The sequence below is a fragment of the Leucopleurus acutus genome, assembly GCF_964270905.1.
Source record: "Leucopleurus acutus genome assembly, chromosome: 13".
Classification (NCBI taxonomy): Eukaryota; Metazoa; Chordata; class Mammalia; order Artiodactyla; family Delphinidae; genus Leucopleurus; species Leucopleurus acutus.
In genome coordinates, this window is record NC_139155.1 from 1,768,155 (window position 1) to 1,789,783 (window position 21,629).

General features: G+C 40.4%; 1 protein-coding gene across 2 annotated transcripts in view; it reads right to left on the bottom strand.

Annotated features, from left to right (window-relative positions):
* Positions 1-21,629, bottom strand: part of ATP9B (ATPase phospholipid transporting 9B (putative)) — a 218,194-nt gene that overhangs the window by 181,713 nt on the left and 14,852 nt on the right. The window contains exons 2-4 of one of the 2 annotated variants that reach the window (XM_082853143.1): positions 20,872-21,045; positions 13,291-13,441; positions 10,695-10,808 (exon numbers count right to left, since the gene is read on the bottom strand). In XM_082853143.1, coding sequence (XP_082709269.1) covers positions 10,695-10,808; positions 13,291-13,441; positions 20,872-21,045 — 439 coding nt within the window. Of the gene's footprint in view, positions 1-10,694; positions 10,809-13,290; positions 13,442-20,871; positions 21,046-21,629 lie in introns of those variants that run through there. The other variant, XM_082853144.1, reaches the window with a different exon arrangement.

Genomic DNA, 21,629 nt, shown 5'->3' on the forward strand with positions numbered 1-21,629 from the left:
TGAGAGCACAGGTATGGCCATAGTGCTCTTTTTCTCTCATTTTGTTAAGCAAAAACCTGAACAGATGAGTTTGATGCTATCAAAATAAAACTTCTGTATACTTGTAATCTATTGTGAAATCTGTTACTAACACATGGCTAACGTCCATCTTTTTTAAAGGCTACATATGTATTTTCTGACACACAATACAAGAATATTCTTCAAGTCAAGTTCCCTATGATTAAAGAGAGACCTCTTCAGTAGGCTTCATTTTAATGACAAACATGCTCCAGCATACCATGTAAATTACACAACACTGGATGAATTTCCACTGAAAGTACAATAATCTCTTATTCCAGGTTTATTGTTTTTGGGTTTTTTTGAATTAAAAGAACACCTTTGTTTATTGACACTGAAATTTAAATTTTATATAATTTTTATATGTCATAGCATATTATTCTGCTTTTGATGCTTTTCAAACATTGAAAGTTTAAAAACCATTCTTAGCTTTCAGGCTGTACAAAACAGAGGGAGGTCCAGATTTGGCCCATGGTTTGCCATCCCTGCTTTTATTTATTTATGTTTAATTTAATTAACTAATTTATTTACTTATGGCTGCGTTGGGTCTTCGTTGCTGCGCTGGCTTTCTCTAGTTGTGGCGAGCGGGGGCTACTCTTCATTGTGGTGCGCGGGCTTCTCGTTGCGGTGGCTTCTCTTGTTGCAGAGCACGGGCTCTAGGTGTGCGGGCTTCAGTAGTTGTGGCATGCGGGCTCAGCAGTTGTGGCTCGTGGGCTCTAGAGTACAGGCTCAGTAGTTGTGGCGCACGGGCTTAGTTGCTCCGCGGCATGTGGCATCTTCCTGGACAAGGGCTCGAACCCGTGTCCCCTGCATTGGCAGGCGGATTCTTAACCGCTGCGCCACCAGGGAAGTCCACCATCCCGCTTTTATTGTTTTATATATTTTTAATTTATTTTTATTGGAATACAGTTGATTTATAATGTCGTATTAGTTTCTACCGTACAGCAAAGTGAATCAGCTCTACACAGGTTTTTTTCTGTCTAACCAATAGGCTAAAGTAAGTAGGCCTCTGGAGAATGTTTCTTGTGTTTACTGAAGTGCAGTCCTCTTTAAGCAGTTGTGCCTGAAGGCTCGTGTGAGGCTCCAGGCTCAGTGCACACGGCCCAGTTCTCCACTCACCCAGTAGCCTTCAGTCTTGACGTTCATGGTACAGGCACCACCAGTAAGCAGCGTCACTACTGCTCTCTGACTCTCAGTGTCATCACGGATCACCACCTGCTGACTGCGCTTCCCAGCACGCCTGAGGCCTAGACCACTCTCAGCGGCGATGTGGGAGCCTGGCCCAGGCCCCCTTGGTTCTCACGGCCACCATCACTACTGGGCCAGCCTCCCGCCTCCAGCCTCATCCCCCTCAAAGTCATCCCTCCACACAGTCCCCAAAGTATCTTCTGCAATATAAATTTGACAAATATGTGGCAAAATCCTCCTCCAGGGATGGGCCCCAGCAATTCACTGCCTGAAACCTCAACAGTCCCCGCTGTTTGCGCTCCTTCGCTAAAGCACAGCCTTAAGGACAGACCTCTAGCCTCGTGGCCCACTCAGTGCCGCCTTTATCCTCCAACGCCAGGACACTATCAGCAGTCTCCTGCAACAGCATGACGCCTCCCATCCGGTCTTTGCCAGTGTCTTTCCAGTGGTTGCTAAAAGCACTATTTTAAGAAGTATTCCAAAGCTACTCTTGGAATCAGAAAGAGAAGCCGTGAACAGCAGTTGCTGGTGGGCCCCACCCACAGAGAGGAAGGCAGGCACGGCACGTGCCAGGGATTTGCCATCACCGCCTGAAGACAGCTGACGATGGGCAGGGTGACCCTCACGTAGCAGGACCTTTAGCACACATTTTTTTTTAGTAACAGTTTTGTTGAGATTAATTCACATACCTTAAAATGCTTTTAAAGCATGCACGTCACTTGTTTAGTTTATTTACAGAGCTGTACCTCCATCACCACCATCGAGTTCTAGAGCATATTTATTTATTTATTTTATCACCCCCCGAAAGAAACCCCAACAGCAACCAGCCCCCATTCCCCCTCCGGTCCCCGCCCTGGAAACCACTAATCTACCTTCCGTCTCTGTGGATCTGCCTATTACGGGTGATTCGGTAACCTCGACGTTTAGCTTCCTGACAACAGCCAAACTGTTTTCTAAAGCGATTACACCAATTTTCATGTGTTTACTGCCCATGTGTATATCTTCTTTGGAGAAATGTTAATTCAGCTCCTACACCCACTTTATAACTGGGTCAGCTTATCTTTTAGTTGTTAAGCTGGAAGAGCCCCTTATATCATTCTGCATACAAGCGCTTGTCAAATATGTGACCTACAAATACGATGTTACAAACACTTTGTAACTCCCACTCTGGGTTATCGTTGTACTTTCTTGATGCTGTCCTCTGATGCACAAAAGTTTTTAGTGTTGATGAAGTCCAACTTACTCAAGTTTTTTCTCTTGTCACTTGGGCTCTTAGTGTCCAAGATCACAAAGATTTACTTCCATGCTTTCTTCTAGGAGTCCTACAGTTTCAGCTTCATTTAGGTCTATGATCCATTTTAAGTGACGTTTTGTGTATGCTATGGTAGGGGTCCAACTTCATTCCCTCCCACATGCTGTCCAAACGTCCCAGCACCATCTGTTGGAGACTACTCTTTCTCCATTGAACCGTCTTGGTACCTTGTTGAAAATCCATTTGTCATAAATGTTTATGTCTGGACTCACCATTGTATCCTTTGATCTACATACCTATCCTTCTGCCAGTACCACATTCTCTTGATTACTACAGCTCTGTAAGAAGTTTCAAAATGGGGAAGTATGAGTCCTACGGCTTTGATCTACTTTTCTAGGTTGTTTTGGCTACCCTGGGGCCCTTCCGTTGTTGCATGAATTTTAGAATCAGCTTGTCAATGCCTGCAAAAGAAGCCAAATGGGATTTTGATTCGGATTGCGCTGAATCTGTAGATCAGTTTGGAGAGTCCTGTCATTGTAATACTAAGTCTTTCAATTCTTGAACATGAGACGACTTTCCATTTACTTATACCTTAATTTTTTTCAAAAATGTTTTATAGTTTTTGATATGCACTTTAGCTAAATCTATTCCTTTTTTTCCTTTTTGATGCTGTTATAAACAGAACTGTTATCCTAATTCCATTTTCAGATGATCATTGCTAGTGTGTAGAAATACAAATGATTTTTGTATATTTATCTTGTACCCTACAGCTCACTAACTTGTTCCAATATTTTTGTGTGTGCATGGATTCCTTAGATTTTCCTATATACAAGATCATGCCATCTGCGAATAGAGACAGATAGCTTTTCTTCTTTTCCATCTAGATGCCTCCTATTTCTTTTTCTTGCCTAACTGCACTATTCATTTTACCTTCAATAAAATGTTGAATGGAAACAGTGGGAGTAGCCATCTTTGTCTTGCTGCTGACCTTAGGGGGAAGCATCCAGTCTTTTACCATTAAAAGTACGTTAGCTGTGCAAAGTACAAAATTTTAAGAACAAGAGAGCTTTCTACATTATGACCAAGTATCTCCATACTAGAGGGAAGTATGTGCTCTAGGGACAAATGGCCAGCCTCTCCAAAGCTGGTGACTTGTCATGACAAAGCAGGGATGAAATAAAGTGGTCGTCAAAGAAACTATTAGTTGGGGGCAGAGAAGTACTCTTATCTTGAATGCAAATTCATCATTTTATTAGAGCTAGGGTTAGCAAAGGTAAGACAAAAATAAAATAAAATAAAAGCATCAAATATCAAAAACGTTAGCTTTAAGAAATTTAGTATTATCAAAAGCCTTAAAATTTATACACATATTAACCAAGCAGCTTCACTTCTAGAAACTTAGCCTAAAGAAAAAAATAAAATAAAATCAAGGATCCCAGCACTGAATATGAAAAAAATGGAAACCTGAAAGTCCAAATAAGAAATTTATGATACTCTATATGATGAAATATTTTATTTCCCTAATTCAAAGATGCTGTTGATTTTAAGATACATCATTATTGGGACTTCCCTGGTGGCGCAGTGGTTAAGAATCTGCCTGCTAATGCAGGGGACACAGGTTCAAGCCCTGGTCCAGGAAGATCCCACATGCCATGGAGCGACTAAGTCCATGTGCCACAACTACTGAGCCCACGTGCCACAACTACTGAAGCCCCTGTGCCTAGAGCCTGTGCTCCGCAACAAGAGAAGCCACTGCAAGGAGAAGCCCGCGCGCCGCAACAAAGACTAGACCCTGCTCACCACAAGTACAGAAAGCCCGTGCACAGTAACAAAGACCCAACACAGCCAAAAATAAATAAATAAATAGATAGATAGATTTATTAAAAAAAAAAGATACGTCATTATTAATTTAGTAACAGTCCTGGTGGGAAGACAATATCACTTTAAATACATAAACCATTTATAAGTCACAATTTCAGTAACATGAAAAATATGCATCTATGAATCCAAAAAATACAGTTCTATGCAGCCACTCTCGTGTAGGAGAATATTTACGGTTACAGACTCATGTGATGGTGTGGAAGTAATTTCTTAAAACTCTACCTGTGACTGACTCACCTTGAGAGACAAGAGGAGAACGAGTGTCAGGAATGCTTCATTTATACAATGAAGACAGTATTTTTAAAGAAGTGCTTTCTATCAGACAGGCATATCAGAATCACTCAGACAACTGTTTGCAACACAGATTTGCTCAGGCCCTACCTGAAATATGTACCTTTACCTCTAATCTCCAGGGAACTGACCCCCTCCCCCACCCCGACATACAAACGGTATTTAAACTCTCCAGATGAATCTAATTTTTACCCTTTAAACCTACAGCTTAAAGACAGCAAAATTTAACTCTGAATTTATTAAGTTTATAAACCACAAAAACTGTGCTAGTTCCTAGTGCTCCTAAGAACTCAAGGAGTGAAAGCAAGCTGCCTCTTCTAATGTGATAATATTAGAGAAGATGCACCAAAGAGGGGCAGGTCCCAACTTCTAAAGACAGGAGTTCAACACCCCTAAGAGGAAGCAGCGTCCCGGTCACAGGCAAGGACTACTGACAGCTCTAAGCTGCTCCAGGCCTCATTCCGAGTCTAAGGTTCCTCTGGATACATAATAGACGGGTAGGACCAGAAACAGCCAAGAGGGGTCCCTCCCACACCGTCATGCCCACCTCTAGCACATATATTCTGAGAAGACGCCCAGTGACCAGCCTAGGAACATAAAACAGATCAGAGGAAAGGCAAGCTAATGCCACCATTTCCTTCTTGACCACTGGAGTTACAACCAATGGGCCTCTACCTTTCAAGTTTACATCTTCTGAGGTTAAGACCTCAGAAGAGGTCTGGGCTCATAACAAATGGGTGGTTTAGGGAAGATGTGGATACACAAGTCTCCTGCAGGAGCAGCTGGGCCTGCCCATGACCTCAGCACCAACCAGGTCAGAGATGTCGGCTACAGCACTGCTACCCAGAAAAACCAAAACTGCACACAAGAGGGTCATAGTGACATGCCGTCCCCCAGAATCAACAGCAGTGGTGCATCAGCACTGATGACAAGAATATCTCGCATGGCCTGTCCACAGCCCGTGATGAAATCTTACATCACAAAGTGGGATTCTTTTCTATTTCTCCATATAACCCAGGAACCATATGGAGTGAGTATCAAAACAATATATAATTTAGTAAAGAGAAAAAAGATTTTATTATGTTACCACATCAGTTTACCTTTGAGGGATTATTATATGCCAGACACTCCTACATATTTTAAATGAATTATCTTTTAAATGTCACAAAAACCTTAGAAGACATGTACTTTTAGCTCTAACTTACAAATAAGGAAACTGAAATACAAAAAGAAAAAGTAAGTCAGGGTCACAAAGTTCATGTAAACAGTGGTTGTCTCTGGATGGCAGGACTCCAAATGATTGATTTTGTTTTCTCCTTTTCATACTTTGCCCACACCTCCAATTCACAGAGACACTCACAAGAAAGGGTGGATAGAAGGAAGGATTTTAAAATCAGACTGAAAATCAGAGTCCCCCACAGACTGATTTCCAACCTACACAGCCTATCTGGTTTCCAATTATGTATTAACAGAGCACCAGGAAGATATTTTATATGGAAGATGTACAGATTAAAAATCCATATTTTCTTTATCTAAAAATCTTTCGTATGGGTAGATCTACTCCACCTTATTAATTTTGATAGAAGCATTACAACCCATTTTGTTACTCTGATTAGAGCAGCTTTGCCTTGAAGAAGTGTTCTGAAATCTGAACAGTATGAAAGGTAATATTCATTCTGATACAATGTAATGAAATCACTTATTTTCAGTTTACTCTTCCTATTATATAACAAAATATAACAGAAGTTAGTTCAGACCTGAAGCCAGTAAACAACACTGCCAGGAGTAATTGAAATAGAAAGATTATTAATTAAGCTATCACTGTTTTCAGAAACATCCTAATTTTAGATAGAGAGCAGAGGGATTAACTTTGCATTAACTTGTTTTCTTTAAAATGAGTGGACATCAGACATAAGACTTCATAATCACCAGCTTTAAGATTTTTTATGCTTCACTGGCAGGTTTTTGGCTAGGAGAAAACTGCAAATGCTAACTGATTCCTCTTTTGGGCAACTTACAGAACCTTAGAGTGCAAGCAGAGAAAAGATGTCAAAAGCTTCAATGTGTATATGAAGATCCCTGCTCTTCTAGGCCCTGGGATGGGACAGGGTAAGATACACAGGCACAGAAAGAACAAGGGCTCAGGAAGAAATCAAGAATACTTCCCTTGGTAAAAAAAAAAAAAAAAAAAAAATACACATATATATTTTAGATTTAGTTTAAAGGTTCTTTAACTTTGCCCAGATTAATAAAAAAAGATCTTCTACAGATAGTATCTAAATTTTCAAAAATTTAAAAGGTGTTCTGAGGTGAGTTTGGATCAAAGAACCAATATACCCTAAGTCAGCTTCGTGGATTCAAAAGTGAGCCCAATGCGCACATCAGCTTTTTGAGATTCTTGCCAAATCAAAGGTTAAAATGCATATAAAAAGTGCAAGCAAAGATACTAACAAACCTTCATTATGTGTTTTCTGAGAAGAGGCATCACCTGTGGCTGCTGCCAAACCGAGGAGCAGAGGGAAGGGTGGGAACCCAGGCCTGAGGGTGTGGCGGCCAGCAGAGCGGAGCAGGGGAGCGCCAGCCAGCCCGCCCGCCCGCGTGTCGAGGCCCTGCCCGAATGGAAGAAGGGGAGGGGCTTTTCTCTGCTCTCTGGAGCACGAACACATAATCACAGCAGAATAATGGTCCCCTTATGTGGATACTGAGGTTCGTACTGAGGTATTTATCTAAATGTAATAAAGTTTACTTCTCATGTCAAAAAAAAATGATAAAGTACTTCAAAAAACCTGAGAATTCAAGTTAAAGGACCTAAGATCCAAGCTAGAACTGGAAATGAGCTCTCGTTAGAGAACAGAGAAACTAGAGAGGCCCATGTATGCTGTGCACTCAGTCCAAGCCTGGCCAACAAGGTCAATCTGTGAACAGATAACACTGCATTCTTCGAAAAGAATCCATCAAAATAGAACATTTTCTTTGGTTAAAAGCTAGTTAAATCAGAGTTAAAAAGGCCAGAGACAAAAGCAAGATACAAATGAATATATTTTACTTCAGATTTTTAAGAAGAATTTGTGTTCTCAGATACTCACTGTTTGAGTTAAAATTAATTTAACCCAAGGTAGAAAATACTATTTAAATGGTAAATACTGCTAGGAATGGAAAATAGGGGCTAGAAATAAACACATGAAAACCATAAATAAGTTTCTGTTTTCAGCATCAGCAAGTATATTTTCTATGTTCTAAAATTTCTGTAATGCTAGACTGCTTTTATTAGAAAATGGACAAAATAAACAGCACTTTTAAGGAGGGCACATACAGCCTACAGAATTTCTGGCACAAGTGTGTAAGGAATAACATACAATTCGACTGATCGTGCAGCAGTCTGTAACTGAGAACAATTAGAAACAACCTAAAAGTCTCCTTTCCCAAGAGGACGGACAAATCAATTGTGATACAGTCACACAATGGAATACTTTAGAGAAGTGAAAAACGAAGGAACTAGATATGTGTGTCCACATGGGTCAATTTTATAAATCAATGTAAAGTCAAAAAAGCATGTTACAAAAGGATACTTAGAGCAAGACAAATGTTACATAGAATTTTTAAAGCATGCCAAAACAGTGCATCTTGTTTTAAAAATACAAACGTAAGTAGCAAAATTATTAAGAGATACACAGCAATTTAATCTCAAATTCAGAATAGAGGTTACCTCCAATGAGAAGAAAAGTGAGAGAAAAGAGAGAAGGAAAAGTCACCTATGTTCCCTCTCCATGGCTGTGTGGCTTTAAAATCAACTTTTAAAACTGTGGTGTAAGCGTCAGTGTTCTCCCTCGTGTGACATATGCAACACACAGACACACGCCCCTATCCTATTCAGGATGAAATCTGAGCGCCCACCGCCCCTCCGGGCCCCCTTCCCACCAGAGTTGCACGTCCACACACTCCAGGGCGTCCAGACCTTGTGCAACTACTGTGCCCTCTGCCTGCAACACCTGCTCTGCACACGGCCCACTCACTCCCTCCTATCGTCCAGATGTCGTCAAATGCCACCCCAACAAAGGCGACTTCCTTAGCCACCCTATTAAAATAACCCGGTCATTCTCTACCCCCACATCCTGCTTTACATTTTCGGCTTCACGGCTTCATGGCAGGCTTCCTGGCATGACAGATCATTTAAATTGTCTTTCTCCCCCAGAATATAAGCTCTATTAGGACAGGGTTTGTCTTATTCACAATTGAATCAACACTGCTTTCACTAGTGCTGGACACAAACGAACTCAGTGGGGGCTGATCAAAGAATTGTGTATTTCATTCCATACATATTTTAACCCACTTTTCCCCATTTTTCTAATATGTACACCTTCAGTGTTATTAAATACTTTTTCTAAACATCATTTTCAAAGGTACACAGTAGCACAGTATTCCAACAATGCATGGCATAAAGCACAGTTAAACAATCCAGTTAGACATTTGACTTTTCAAATAATTTTGTCATCAAGAATAATAGAGCTTCCCTGGTGGCACACCGGTTAAGAATCCGCCTGCCAATGAAGGGGACACGGGTCCGAGACCTGGTCTGAGAAGATCCCACGTGCCACGGAGCAATTAAGCCCCTGCGCCGCAACTACTGAGTCTGCGCTCTAGAGCCCGCGAGCCACAACTACTGAGCCCACACGCCTAAAGCCTGTGCTCTTCAACAAGAGAAGCCACCACAATGAGAAGCCCGCGCACCTGCAAGGAAGAGTGGCCCCAGCTCGCCACAACTAGAGAAAGCCCGCGCGCAGCAACAAAGACCCAACTCAGCCATAAATAAATAAACAAACAAATAAATATTTTTTAAAAAGAATAATAATAGACATTAGTAAAGACATTCTTTAGACTCTATGACTGATCATTATTGCTTTAAGATAAATTCCTCAAATAAAAATGCTGAATCCATTTATAAGGTATTTTATATATATTTCCAAACTCTCCTCCAAAAAAAGGCTGTACAGATTTATGTTAACACAACAGTGGATGAGAATCACAGCTTCACATCATCAGCACCAATGTCTCTGTCGATCTGGCGAATACAATAAGTGGAAAAGGTATCCATTTATTCAGTAATTTTGTATCTAGATTACACATAAGTTGCTTTCATTGCTCAGAACCACGCCACCCTAAAGTCTACGTGAACAGGAACCGGAGAGGGACTTAAACTTACCCCCGCTTCCAGCCCTCCTGCCGCACCTGAAAGCACAGCCTCAGAGGCGGCAGGGCTGCACGAAGCAGAACAGATCAACTGGAGAGCATATGGCTCCGATCTCCAGTTCTGAGGGCGGGAAACCTGAGCACTGCCCTGCTCCCTCGCTACAGGAATCATCTCACTCGCCATGTTTTCTTGCCCAGATCACACTGGTGATCTGCCCAGGAGGGAGCACACCAAAGGGAGCAGTACCCGCTTCTAGGTGAAAAGAAGGAAGGAGACATACCTCTTACCTCTGTAAACTGAAAAGCAATGAAAACTATCTGCAAACAGTATAAAACTATCAAGATAGCATGTTTGAGATGGAACTATTCAATGACAAATATCATTTGCCTTTCCAAAAATGTCACACCCCAAGCTGTCAACCAGCGGCTGCCAGACTTCACTGAGATGCTTCAGAACTGTCGCCATCAGGCAGAGGGAAAAGCTGCCCATCCGTCAGGATGTCAGAGGTGCTGGGCAGACTCGCACAGGCCCGCCCCATCTCTCCCAAGAGCTCCTCCAGTACGGGGCAGCGGGGCTGGGGACACACAGCTGCCACCCTAGGGCCCGACAGAACGCCCAGCCCCACCAGCAAAGGTGCTCTGTAGCTTCTCCAGCCAACCTAGCGCCGCACGCTGCCCTCACACTCCTGTGAAACCTTGTAACAAAAGTTCAGTGACACACAGCAACATATCACATTTTAAAAATACGACTGATTTATCTTTTAACCATCTCCACTCTTAAAGCTATATTTTAAATACTTAATAATTTCACTTAATTTCAAAAATCTTTTCTTTTTACCAGAGGAGCCCAGTAGGTGTAGAGATAGCCTATTTTCAATGCTGGCACAAACTGTGAGCAGGATACTACCAGAAAATAGAGATTCAAGAAAAACTTGAATTGTTCATATAAAACCTAAAAAGAAAAAGAAAAAATTAACATAATCTCTTCAAGGAAAATCTTTCATATCTTAATTAAATAATTAAAATCAACATAATATCTAACTGTATTTCCATCAAACAGTGAAAACATGCCCTGAGTCACAATACATTAATTTTGACAATGGCTTTCCAATAACTAAATCACAAAAAAGAGCTAAGGTTACCCCAATTTATATTTAAAATAAACGGAAAAAAAGACAATTAGAACTTTCAACTATGTTAAATGTCCTCTAAAAGTTTCTTATTTTCTTGCATGCAATTTTCCAGGTTCCCACACTCATCTTCTATAAATCTTTACATGCACACCAAATGAGACAGCAAAACCTTCCCAATGTTAGTAAGTCAGTTAATAGAGATATACAAATGTATCTCTTCATATCAGCTCAGGAAATCTTATGGAAAAGTGGTGTTAACCTTGTATTTCTGAAATGGTAAACAAAAACATGATAGCCACGTTTTCTGAATGTGGACATCTAGGTAGCTTTACAAAGATCGAGTGAACAAGCAAACCATGTACAGGTATGACTTCACACACACAAAAAAACCTACTTTAATCTCCTGTATTTACTTCCCTCAAAGTATAAGAAATGATAAAATATAAAAATATGTAAATTACAGACCAATTTTCAGGAAGACAGCTACCTGCATATTCTTTATATGATAGCTGATATACGGTAGCTGACCTTCAACACTACAATTACAATGAAACTTACAGACTTGCAAACTGCAAATCAAAATCTCCTGGGATGCCATTTTCTAATACAACGTGGAAGGCACAGAAATTTTCACAAGGGCAGAGCAATGCGTTAAGTACTTACTGTTGACTTAAAGAGTCTGGAACCACAGTTTTTATATAATGAAGTTATACACATCATCACACAGTTATGTGTATGACTAAAAACATCAGTTACATCAATGACACATTTATATTCATAATCATGTTCAACTGCTGTCTAAAAATGTTTTGAATCATTTCATAAATTAATCTTAGCAGGAGAGAAAACTCTTTTTCCTCAGTGATTTCTTTCAAATCTCAGTTAGCGTAGATTATATCTACTAGCAATTCAGAAATTGCCATTCGTGCTAAAAATGGCATAGAATTCCTACTGTGCAATTACCAAATGTTTCTAAAATACTACGTTTTAGATGAAAAGACTAATTTAAGAGACAATCTAAGAAAAAAGTCATTCCCACGGTAACAGCTGTACAGACACATCAACAGTCTCTTCCGGACAGCCGTCCTGGTAGCCATGTGAACTCACTCGGATCAGAACTAAGCTGCACGATCCACCTTAAACCACTGCAATCAAGACGTTTTGTCTGCTGAGTGAACTTCTGGAGGGCTTTAGGAAAATGTACAACACTTAGCCAATGTGGGAGTATTTAATAATTTAAACCTAAGGAGAAAACAGTAGCTTCATTCAATAAAGATGAGAATATTTATCTGCCTGAAAGCGAGTTTACACTTTATTGTCCTAACAAAAGATCAGTCTTTTAATTATGAAGCCATTAGTTTTGTGTGTTTTAATAAAGGAGCATATTAGACATCAAGCATCTGACAACTATTGGACGGATGGGGGAGGTGAGGGCTGATCAATGCCCAATATAAAGTCAGCATGGTTATTTAAATAAAAACATGAAAGATAAAGCAGCCCTCATTTCACATAATCAAGAGGGGTTTTTGCAAAATAGCGTAAGAGCTAATACCTAGAACATATCAAAAACTTTGATACTGGAAACATAAATCAGTCCCAGCTTTCTTTTGCCTTTAGAAAGATAAATAAATCTGTCTATTAAAATAGGGAATGATGCACAAAAGGCAAAAATAATTCCACTAATCTAAATACATATAATCACAGTTTTATAATTTAAGCCACAAATATCACTGGCAACAAAAAAAGTAGTAAATATTTAAACTTCAGAATTTAAATTTAGCATAATACCTAATTAAAGATAACTACTGACATAACAATACAACAAGGCCTGAAAGTTACAATGTGAAGTAGAAAAGAAATCTATAAATGCTTATAGATATTTTGTTATGGAGTCATGTTTGTGTAAAAAGTTATTTTACTTTCATTGTGACAGCCTCGGCAGGCTTTAAACATTAGATACATTCCACTTTTCCCACCAAACAAATTCCCAGCCAAACAAAATTTATGACTTATTTTCTGATAATTTTATTTAGCTTTACTTGATTATTTCTACAATAATATAAATGTGATGTTTATCTAGAATTGAAGGCAATAATCAAACTATAAACTTTCTTGAGTTGAACCCTTATCATGTGGCTATTACAAATGCATATGAATTACTTAACAATTATTTGAAACACCCATGGTTCCAAAGCAAAAGGACTCTGATTTGGATACGACAGAATTAATGAGGGAAAAAAATGAAAACAAAGTTAGCAATCTCTGATATGCAGCCCGTTTTCAAGAATTTAACAATCTTACCCCAGGTATAAAGGTAAATACATTGTATTTCTGATTTTTTATAGAATTTCTGGGATGTTTTTCTTCACACTTTTCCGGATATCCAAGCCACACTGTACGAGCTTTCAATTCTTTCTTTCTTTGACAAATATTTATCAGCCAATCACAGCAACTGCATGAAACAAAAGATACATATTGCGTATGCTTTTTCAAAAGTTTTTGAATTAATTCTACATATCCAGAGCCAATACTGATTGTTTCTGTATTTACCAGACACCAATAGCATATCTACTGTTAATCTGTAAGGGTTTTCTTAAAACAGGTCAGCTATACTAATTTAAATTTGATATGAAGATACTGAAGGAGCTTGAATAAGTGTGCAATGACTCCTAGAACCTCAGGGAAATTATCCTCCCCGTTTAGACCCTCTTACTGGCAAAATAAAACCATTAACATTCTGAAGCAGTCAATGCTTTACATGCTGAGAAAAGAATCGCCATATGTTATCGGTAATTCTCAATACACCACTTGGTGATTCAGTGATAAAGGCTCTCAGACGTCAATTAACTAGGATGTGACCCACCCCCTTGTCTTAAGTAGTCACTTTTTTCCACCTTTAAGTGATCGCGTTAATATAAAACTAAGACGTATGGCTCAATTCAGTATTTAGAAAGGATACCAATGTTTAATGGACTATTCTAATGGCTTAAAAGCTTGATTGTATTTCCATGTGGCTACCTTCATCTATGCAATGAAGATTTTAATCTAAATCTACCCTGCTCCAACCCTGCTCAGGGTTCCAGGAGCACAAACTCTTCTCCTTCCTGGACATCCAAACCACCATATTTGAATAGAGAGTATAAAGTTTCTAGTGGGATAACTTTTCTTAAAATACTTCAGAAAATGATGAAAAGGTATCAAATTCACCTCTATTAAGCATAAAATAATCCTGAGTTTAAAATTCAGTATTAACAATTCAGTTTAATTAAAATTTCCAAAATGCAGAGAAAGACTCCGAGAGGTTTAATAAGGGAAGGGAAGTTATTAAACGTCATCTTCTGAACGTAGCCAAGGCTAGAACTGCAAGCCAGAAGGATAAGGCGGAAATTCCTAACTTCACTTGGGACAAAGCAAGCTCAAGAGTTAACCTGAAATCCTGCAGGATAATGACAGCCTTAGAAGGTGTGACTATAAGATGAGGCTGACCCCTCAGGACTATGTGTCAAATTCACTGCATGTCTTTCTTCCCTTTAACACACTCAGATGTGTTACTTCATAAATCACCCACAGCAGCACCCTGTATGAGAGAATACGTTATGTGCTTAAACTGAAATCAGTATATCCCTACTAAGTATCCACCCAGTTCTTGGCTGTGCTCAGAAAACCTTCATCCTGGAAGGACAGGGCTTTGCCCTTTGAAAGCTGCCGAGTCCTCCTGGCGTGGGCACAGCTCATCGCCCGCAGGAGCGTCAGGCTCTGCCGTCCTGAGGAGCTACCCCATGGGGGGGTCCAGGAACGCCAAATGCATACCAAGCAGATCAGCTCTAAAACATTCTCCGCACCCCGTCTTCTGCTTCAATTGGAGCAAAGAAGACCCAACTCTCCAAGAGCAGAAATTTCTTATCACTGCTTGCCATCACATTTTAAAAAATAAATCAGAACGGAGAGAATCTCCACGCATAAAGCATACTTTTAAATCCCCAACAGTTATAAATCACAGTATTATTAAATGATTTAAGACTGTCAAAATAAGTATTCCCATCCTTACTGTTTGTTGGTGGGGGAAAGGGGACTGGTCAAGTAGATCTCAGTCAATATTGGTAATATTTTATCTTGTTTATGCTTGTATGAGACAAAAATTAAATAAGGTTTCAAATAAAATATAATAGGCTTCAAACTACTATTTCTCACCTTCCTGTTGCTTTTACAGTAGGACCTGGATTGCCTCCAGCCCAAGCTCCCTCACCAACACCCACACGGAACCAAATTGCCGGACCCGCGCCTCTCCTTGGGGCACCTCCCCACAGCCGGGAGGGAGGGAGGGAGGGCGCACACCGCCCACCTCTGTCCAGTTACAACACCAACTCCTCGTCTCGGACCCCCGCAACCACACTCACAGACGACAAACTCCCACACGGTACACAAGGGAAAACCGGAAGCCACAGAAGTCAGTGAGCGATGTACGCGCAACAGCTGGGCAGGGCTGACACACAGCCCGGACCTCAGTCCCCACTCAACCCCGTGTTCCTCCTGCCGCGAGGACAACAGGCAAGTCGGCGCCTGCTCGTCTTCACAGACGGCCTGTGCTTAGCACAGCACACAGTACGGCAGCCATTCAACAGATGATGGAAATAAATGAAAAACGCATGAGCAGGCCACAGGACTCCATGGGAAAAATGTGGACTTTAAGGTCGTGCTTTTGGAAACAACTCCCAGCAAGTGGCACTGGGGTGGTCCCCTGGTCTAAGTCTTTGTTTCCTCATCCGCAGAAGCGCTGATGAGGTTACAGGTGACACGCTCTGAGCTCCTGGCACAATGCCTGCCACAGGGGAAGCACTCAGAGCTCTGCTGTCACTGTGCTGCCTCTCGCTGTCACATTCAGAACGTCTCCAAACTTATAACACTAATTGGCACAAAAAGTTACTGTCCAATAAAGCATCCATTGGCCACATGTGGCTATTTTAGTGGGAATTAATTAACGTTAAGTAAAATAAAAAGTCCAGTTCCTCAGTCACCCTATCCACCTTTCAAGGACTCAACAGCCACCTTGTCCAGTGGCTACCATATTGGACGTCACATATCTAGAATATTCTCAGCATCCCAGGGAAGCTCTGGAGCAGGGCTGGTGCACACAAAGCACTCTTCAGGCAAGCACGACAGCTAGGACAGCAGTCCTCATGTGTGCACACTTCCTTCAGCATTTCAAATACAGCAAAAATCCTCCAGGAATGTATTCAGATATGAATTTTTCCCCTGAAACACATAATTATCTAATCTAATGGTTTAATGTGCAAAAGTCAGACAAGTCTTAAGATGAAACGGAGGATAGCCAAAGCTCAGTGTTCGAAAAAATATAAATAAAACTTAGGAAATGTGGATTTTCCAGAGTTTAGGCTGGTATCAACATATTCTACAGGCAAAAAGCTCTATAAATGCAAAACCACTGTCTTCATCACATGACACTGTAAACATTCGCTAGAATAAAAACCTCAACATCTACACCACTGTCAGCAGCACATGAAACTAACATCCCATTAACTTTCAAAGCCCCATACTCTAGAAACTAAATTAAATATGAGGGGCTAAAAACACATATTCAACAGTTCAGTTTTTCTCTATAACACTGTATAGAAAAAACTAAGATTCCTAGACTTCCAAAATGTAATTAAATTATTCATAACACTTTGCTACTACTATTACCAAATTAAAATCTTATTATTATTTCTTCATGCAAAGACAGAATCAAGCAGTGGTTAGGGAGCCACTATTAAACCACCCGCTATTCCACAATATTAAATGAATACACAGTCTCGAAGTTTTAAAAGCCTGGGGCTCTGCCAGCATTGCCACTGGATTATGCAGACAGAAAATATGACCAGAAAGAGAAGACAAACCCCCCACATAAAGAAAATACTTGTAACCAAAAAAATACGTGTAAGTAAGCCTTATAGAGCTGTAGAGCTAAGGGAGAAAGTAAAACTATGGGCAATTTTTGAAGCCAAAGTAATAAGAGTAAAACATACTGGTAAATACCGGTAAGTGAGAAGGAGATGCAGAGGAGTCCCTGGAAGAAAGAAACCAGAAGCTTTACCCAGGAACATTTCTATGCGCACTGCACGTTTCCTCAGTTACTCAGTATTCAGAAGACACTTTCCCATTTATATGTAAATCGCCTCACACTGTCAAGGCAAACTGAAACTAAATCCAATAGTGTACAAACTATACTTTTTTCTTAAAACATTTTAGGATTAGTAAGTTTTTGCAAATGCCTCTACAATCAAAGTAGTACTCCAATACTCAATAAAGCACATCTTTATATGCCAAGATCCTGTCTTGTAAAATTTTAAGGGGCCATAATTAAATAACTTCCAAAATTTAGAAAGCCTCCTTCCCAAATAAATAAATAAATAAATAATTATATCCAACAGGTACCTTTGGTTACCAAGCCAAAAGCAACACAGCACTCATGTCCTCTCAAGAGATCAGCATTTTCCCATGCTTCTGCACTCCAAACGTGTTGCCGATTAACTGAAAGTGTAGAGGCCATTTAGGACCGGGAACAATCCTAGCATTTGATACCCCCCTTCATATGGAAATGCCATTCAGGGGTTCCACTTTCATGGGGACAAAGTGATTTTTGACAGCAAGTGAAATATAAACCTCGTGAGAAAGGCATTACTGTCCCCCAGAACTACATACCGGTGTGCATCACAGTAACCCACGTGGAGGACACCCAAAGGTTTAGAAGACAGATTACAGAAAAAGTTTTTCCAGAGTCAAATTTTTCAGAGTTGGAATTTTTGCCAAATAATAAAAATGAGAAGGCAGGTCTTAAGCCATGAAGAAATTAAAGCCTACTCAATCCCAGAAGAAGAATAATTTAAAAAGAAACCTTACTATTCACAGAATCTACAAATAAAAATACAATGAAATATCTGCAACTCACTAATATCATTTGCTATCTATCTTTACTACAATATTCACTGACGTTTTCTTCTGCAATTAAACTAAGTAATTTTATATATCTTCTCTTTGATCCTTCCCTAATAACCTTAATAACACTGACTTTTATAATGCCTGGTATTTAGAAAATAAAAAGGTTGGCAAATATTCAAAACTGGAAATTTATAATAAAGAAAATAAGACCCATCTAAGTTGCTAACTGTACAGTTTGTTCTGTAAGGTGCAGTTTTAATTTCCATAACAATTTCCTGGTGTAGTGGATGCACACTGAACACGAAGTGTGGCCATGTCTCAGGTCACTCTCGTCCACATGGAAAGAGACACTCGTGAGTGAAGCCACCACGATGGTTCGGTCAGCTCTGCCCACATGATCACCATTTACTAAGATAAAGACTTTATATACATGTCGAGTATATCTTACTGAGCTGTTTTAATATCCCCAACACATGTTAGTTTTTGCCACTAACACCTAGATTTTCAAATATATTCTTAATATCTTCCTTAAGAAAAGGAATATTACAAATGAAATCAAAAACTTGGCTATGTTCCATTTGGTAAAAACAAAATCCTGTAAAAGACCAAAAATAATTAATTCAACAAGGCACTCGGCCTTCAACAATCTCCACAGTTCTTGGCAACCGTTTCACTGGTATGGATAAGTATCACTTCCAACACGTGGCCTGCCCTCTTGAAGTCCACACCATGCGCACGAGACTATGACCTTAAAGTTTCAGGTCCATCAGTACCCACTCGCACGTCCCCAGTTTCCAGCAACTCTGTCATGCAGGGATCCTCCGTGCACAGTAGGTAAGATTCTCAGCCTTCTCAGTCCCACTGATCTTCACGTCAGGTTCCCTTTAGGAGGGTGAGACCAGGCACTTATCTGCTTGAAGAGTGCAAATCAGGACCTATCGCATTTGGAGCACATCTCCTTGTCCTAGCACTTTTCCCAGTCCGCGGAGCAAAGAGCAAGGAAAGGCTTCGGTGAGTCAAGTCAGACTCTGGCTCAACTTCGGGCTTGGCCCTTAGCTATCAGGAGAGGGCCTCTTCTAGTTCTCGGCTGTAAACAGCAGTGAGAATGCTCATCTCAAACAGCACCACTGGGTCTGATCCCACTCTTTCTTCCACCCCACACTAATGGAAAACACACACCACACATCCATCAAACTGCAATTGTGGCACCGCCCAAAGCTCCTCTGCCGCAGCCGTCTCTTCAACTCACAACACTGGCCACCATTCCCACCGTAACTGCCCACACCCTCGCTTCCACAGCTGGTTCTGTAATGGCTCACGTTTCTCCTTGATGGACAAACAGTAATAAAATTATGCTGGGTTCAATACAGATGCGTGATTACTGATGATCTCTACCAAGGCAGGACCAATTTTGTCAATTTTTTTAGTCCTCATGTGTATCCCAGACACCTCCTCACTTAAGTGAACTAATGTTCCCAACTGAGGTTAAGATAAAAGTCATCCTCTCCAACACTATTTCACACTTGCTCCCCTATTTTTTCTGCTGCCTAAGAAAAGGATTATTAGCCTTCCTTTCCAACACTGTCCTTTTCCCCAAAGGGTCCCTTTCCTTCTTCCTTCACAGACCTCTACCACACTGCTGCCATTTTAGGAATGTCATCCTTCCAGGTGGTTTCCACTATCACTACAGTAACAGCAACTCTCAAACCTACATCTCCAGATCCTGCTTCTGGATCTGACAGAACTATCTGTCTTAGACCAATCCAGTACATGACAGAGTTACATAAGGTATCACCTCACACCAGTCAGAATGGCCACCATTAAAAAGTCTACAAATGATAAATGTTGGAGTGGGTGTGGAGAAAAAGGAACCCTCCTACACTGTTGGTGAGAATGTAAATTGGTACAACCAATTTACAACTCCAACTATGGAGAATGGTATGGAGGTTCCTGAAAAAACTAAAAGTAGAGTTACCATGTGATCCAGCAATCCCACTCCTGGGCATACATCTGGAGAAAACCATAAATCAAAAAGGTACATGCACCCCAATGTTCACTGCAGCATTATTTACAATAACCCAGACCTGGAAGCAACCTAAATGCCCATCGACAGAGGAATGGATAAAGAACATGTGGTACAGATATACAATGGAATATTACTCAGCCATAAAAAAGAAACGAAATAATGCCATTTGCAGCAACATGGATGTACCTAGAGATTATCATATTAAGTGAAGCGAGTCAGTCAGAGAAAAGATAAATATCATGTGATATTGCTTATATGTGGAAAGTAAAAAATGATACAAATGAACTTATTTACAAAACAGAAACAGACATAGGAAAAAAACTTACGGTTACCAATGGGGATAGCAGGGAGGGCAGGGTCGGGGGGTAGATTAGGAGTCTGGGATTAACGTATACACACTACTATATACAAAATAGATAAACAACAAGGACCAACTGTATAGCACAGGGAACTATGTTCAATATCTTGTAATAACGTACAATAGAAAAGAATCTGAAAAAATATATATATACGTATAACTGAAAAAATAAAGGGACTTGAGCATCCACTGATTTGGGTCTCAGAACCAATCCTCCACAGATACCAAGGGATGCCTCTATAATCACAGACGGAAAAGAAAGGAACACAGTTTATAAATGTCAGTACAGTGACCAGAAGTAATTCTACCATGCAATAATTACAAAATCACTAATTTTCTCCATCTTTTAAACATTAAAACATCTCACAAAAAAGTGAATTTGGCTTTCTGTCCCTTTGGGATTAGCACTGTTTGGTTTTGACTAAGGTTATTAATACTCTCCAAGATGTCTTTTAGAGAGTGGCTTCTTTAGTTTGATATAGAAACAAATGTGTTTAGAAGCTAAGCTTATAAATAACTGTGTAACCTTGGTGTGTAGGTTAGGCAGCAATGGATAACAAACCTGGTACAGAGGAACTTCCATCCTCCACAGACAAACCACTCTAGGCCTCTCTTTCTTCGCAGGATCCTAGCTCGTGGTAATTTGTGGTAATCACTTTCATCATTCTCAAAGCCTTCTTCAGACATCATTAATGGCATTTCATCCAAATGGGCAGACTCATCTTCCAGCTGGTACCTGGATAAAGGAAAGAACAGAGCACTGAGGCAGGCCAAGCAGTCTTCTGGGTCTGGCTTAGGGCAAGAGCTGGCCCAATTCTACTAATCACACTTTTCTTTTTCCCTCGTACTAAGCTGTCTTCAGGGGAAGCAAAGCATTACAAATAACACTGCACAGTAATGCTACTTTCCTTTGCAAAAAACTTAACGAAGGTAAGCAGGAAAGGAAAGGCTGTCCAAGGAAGTCGTTACCATGCCGTGAGCGGAACCCTCCAAGCAGCCTTCCATGTGTAGTTGTGTATCTACATAAAAGACCATTCTTTTGATGTTTCTGTATGCTTGAAATAACTTATAATGAACAACTGGGGAGATTATACTCAAGGGGAAAAAAATTTAAGACTAGAATAGATGTCCACTCTCCATTACTTCTTCTATCTACAGCTTCTCCATCTTTTCTCCTGCCACTGCCTCTGAGACCTGTGGTCACCTGGACACTTGTCGTTTTCTCCATCATTACTATCTTCTTTCTCTAGATCTCCTGTCACTCTCGAGAGCCAACGCTTTGGAGAGGAAGGCCTACGGAAGGGCGGACGATGATGGGTG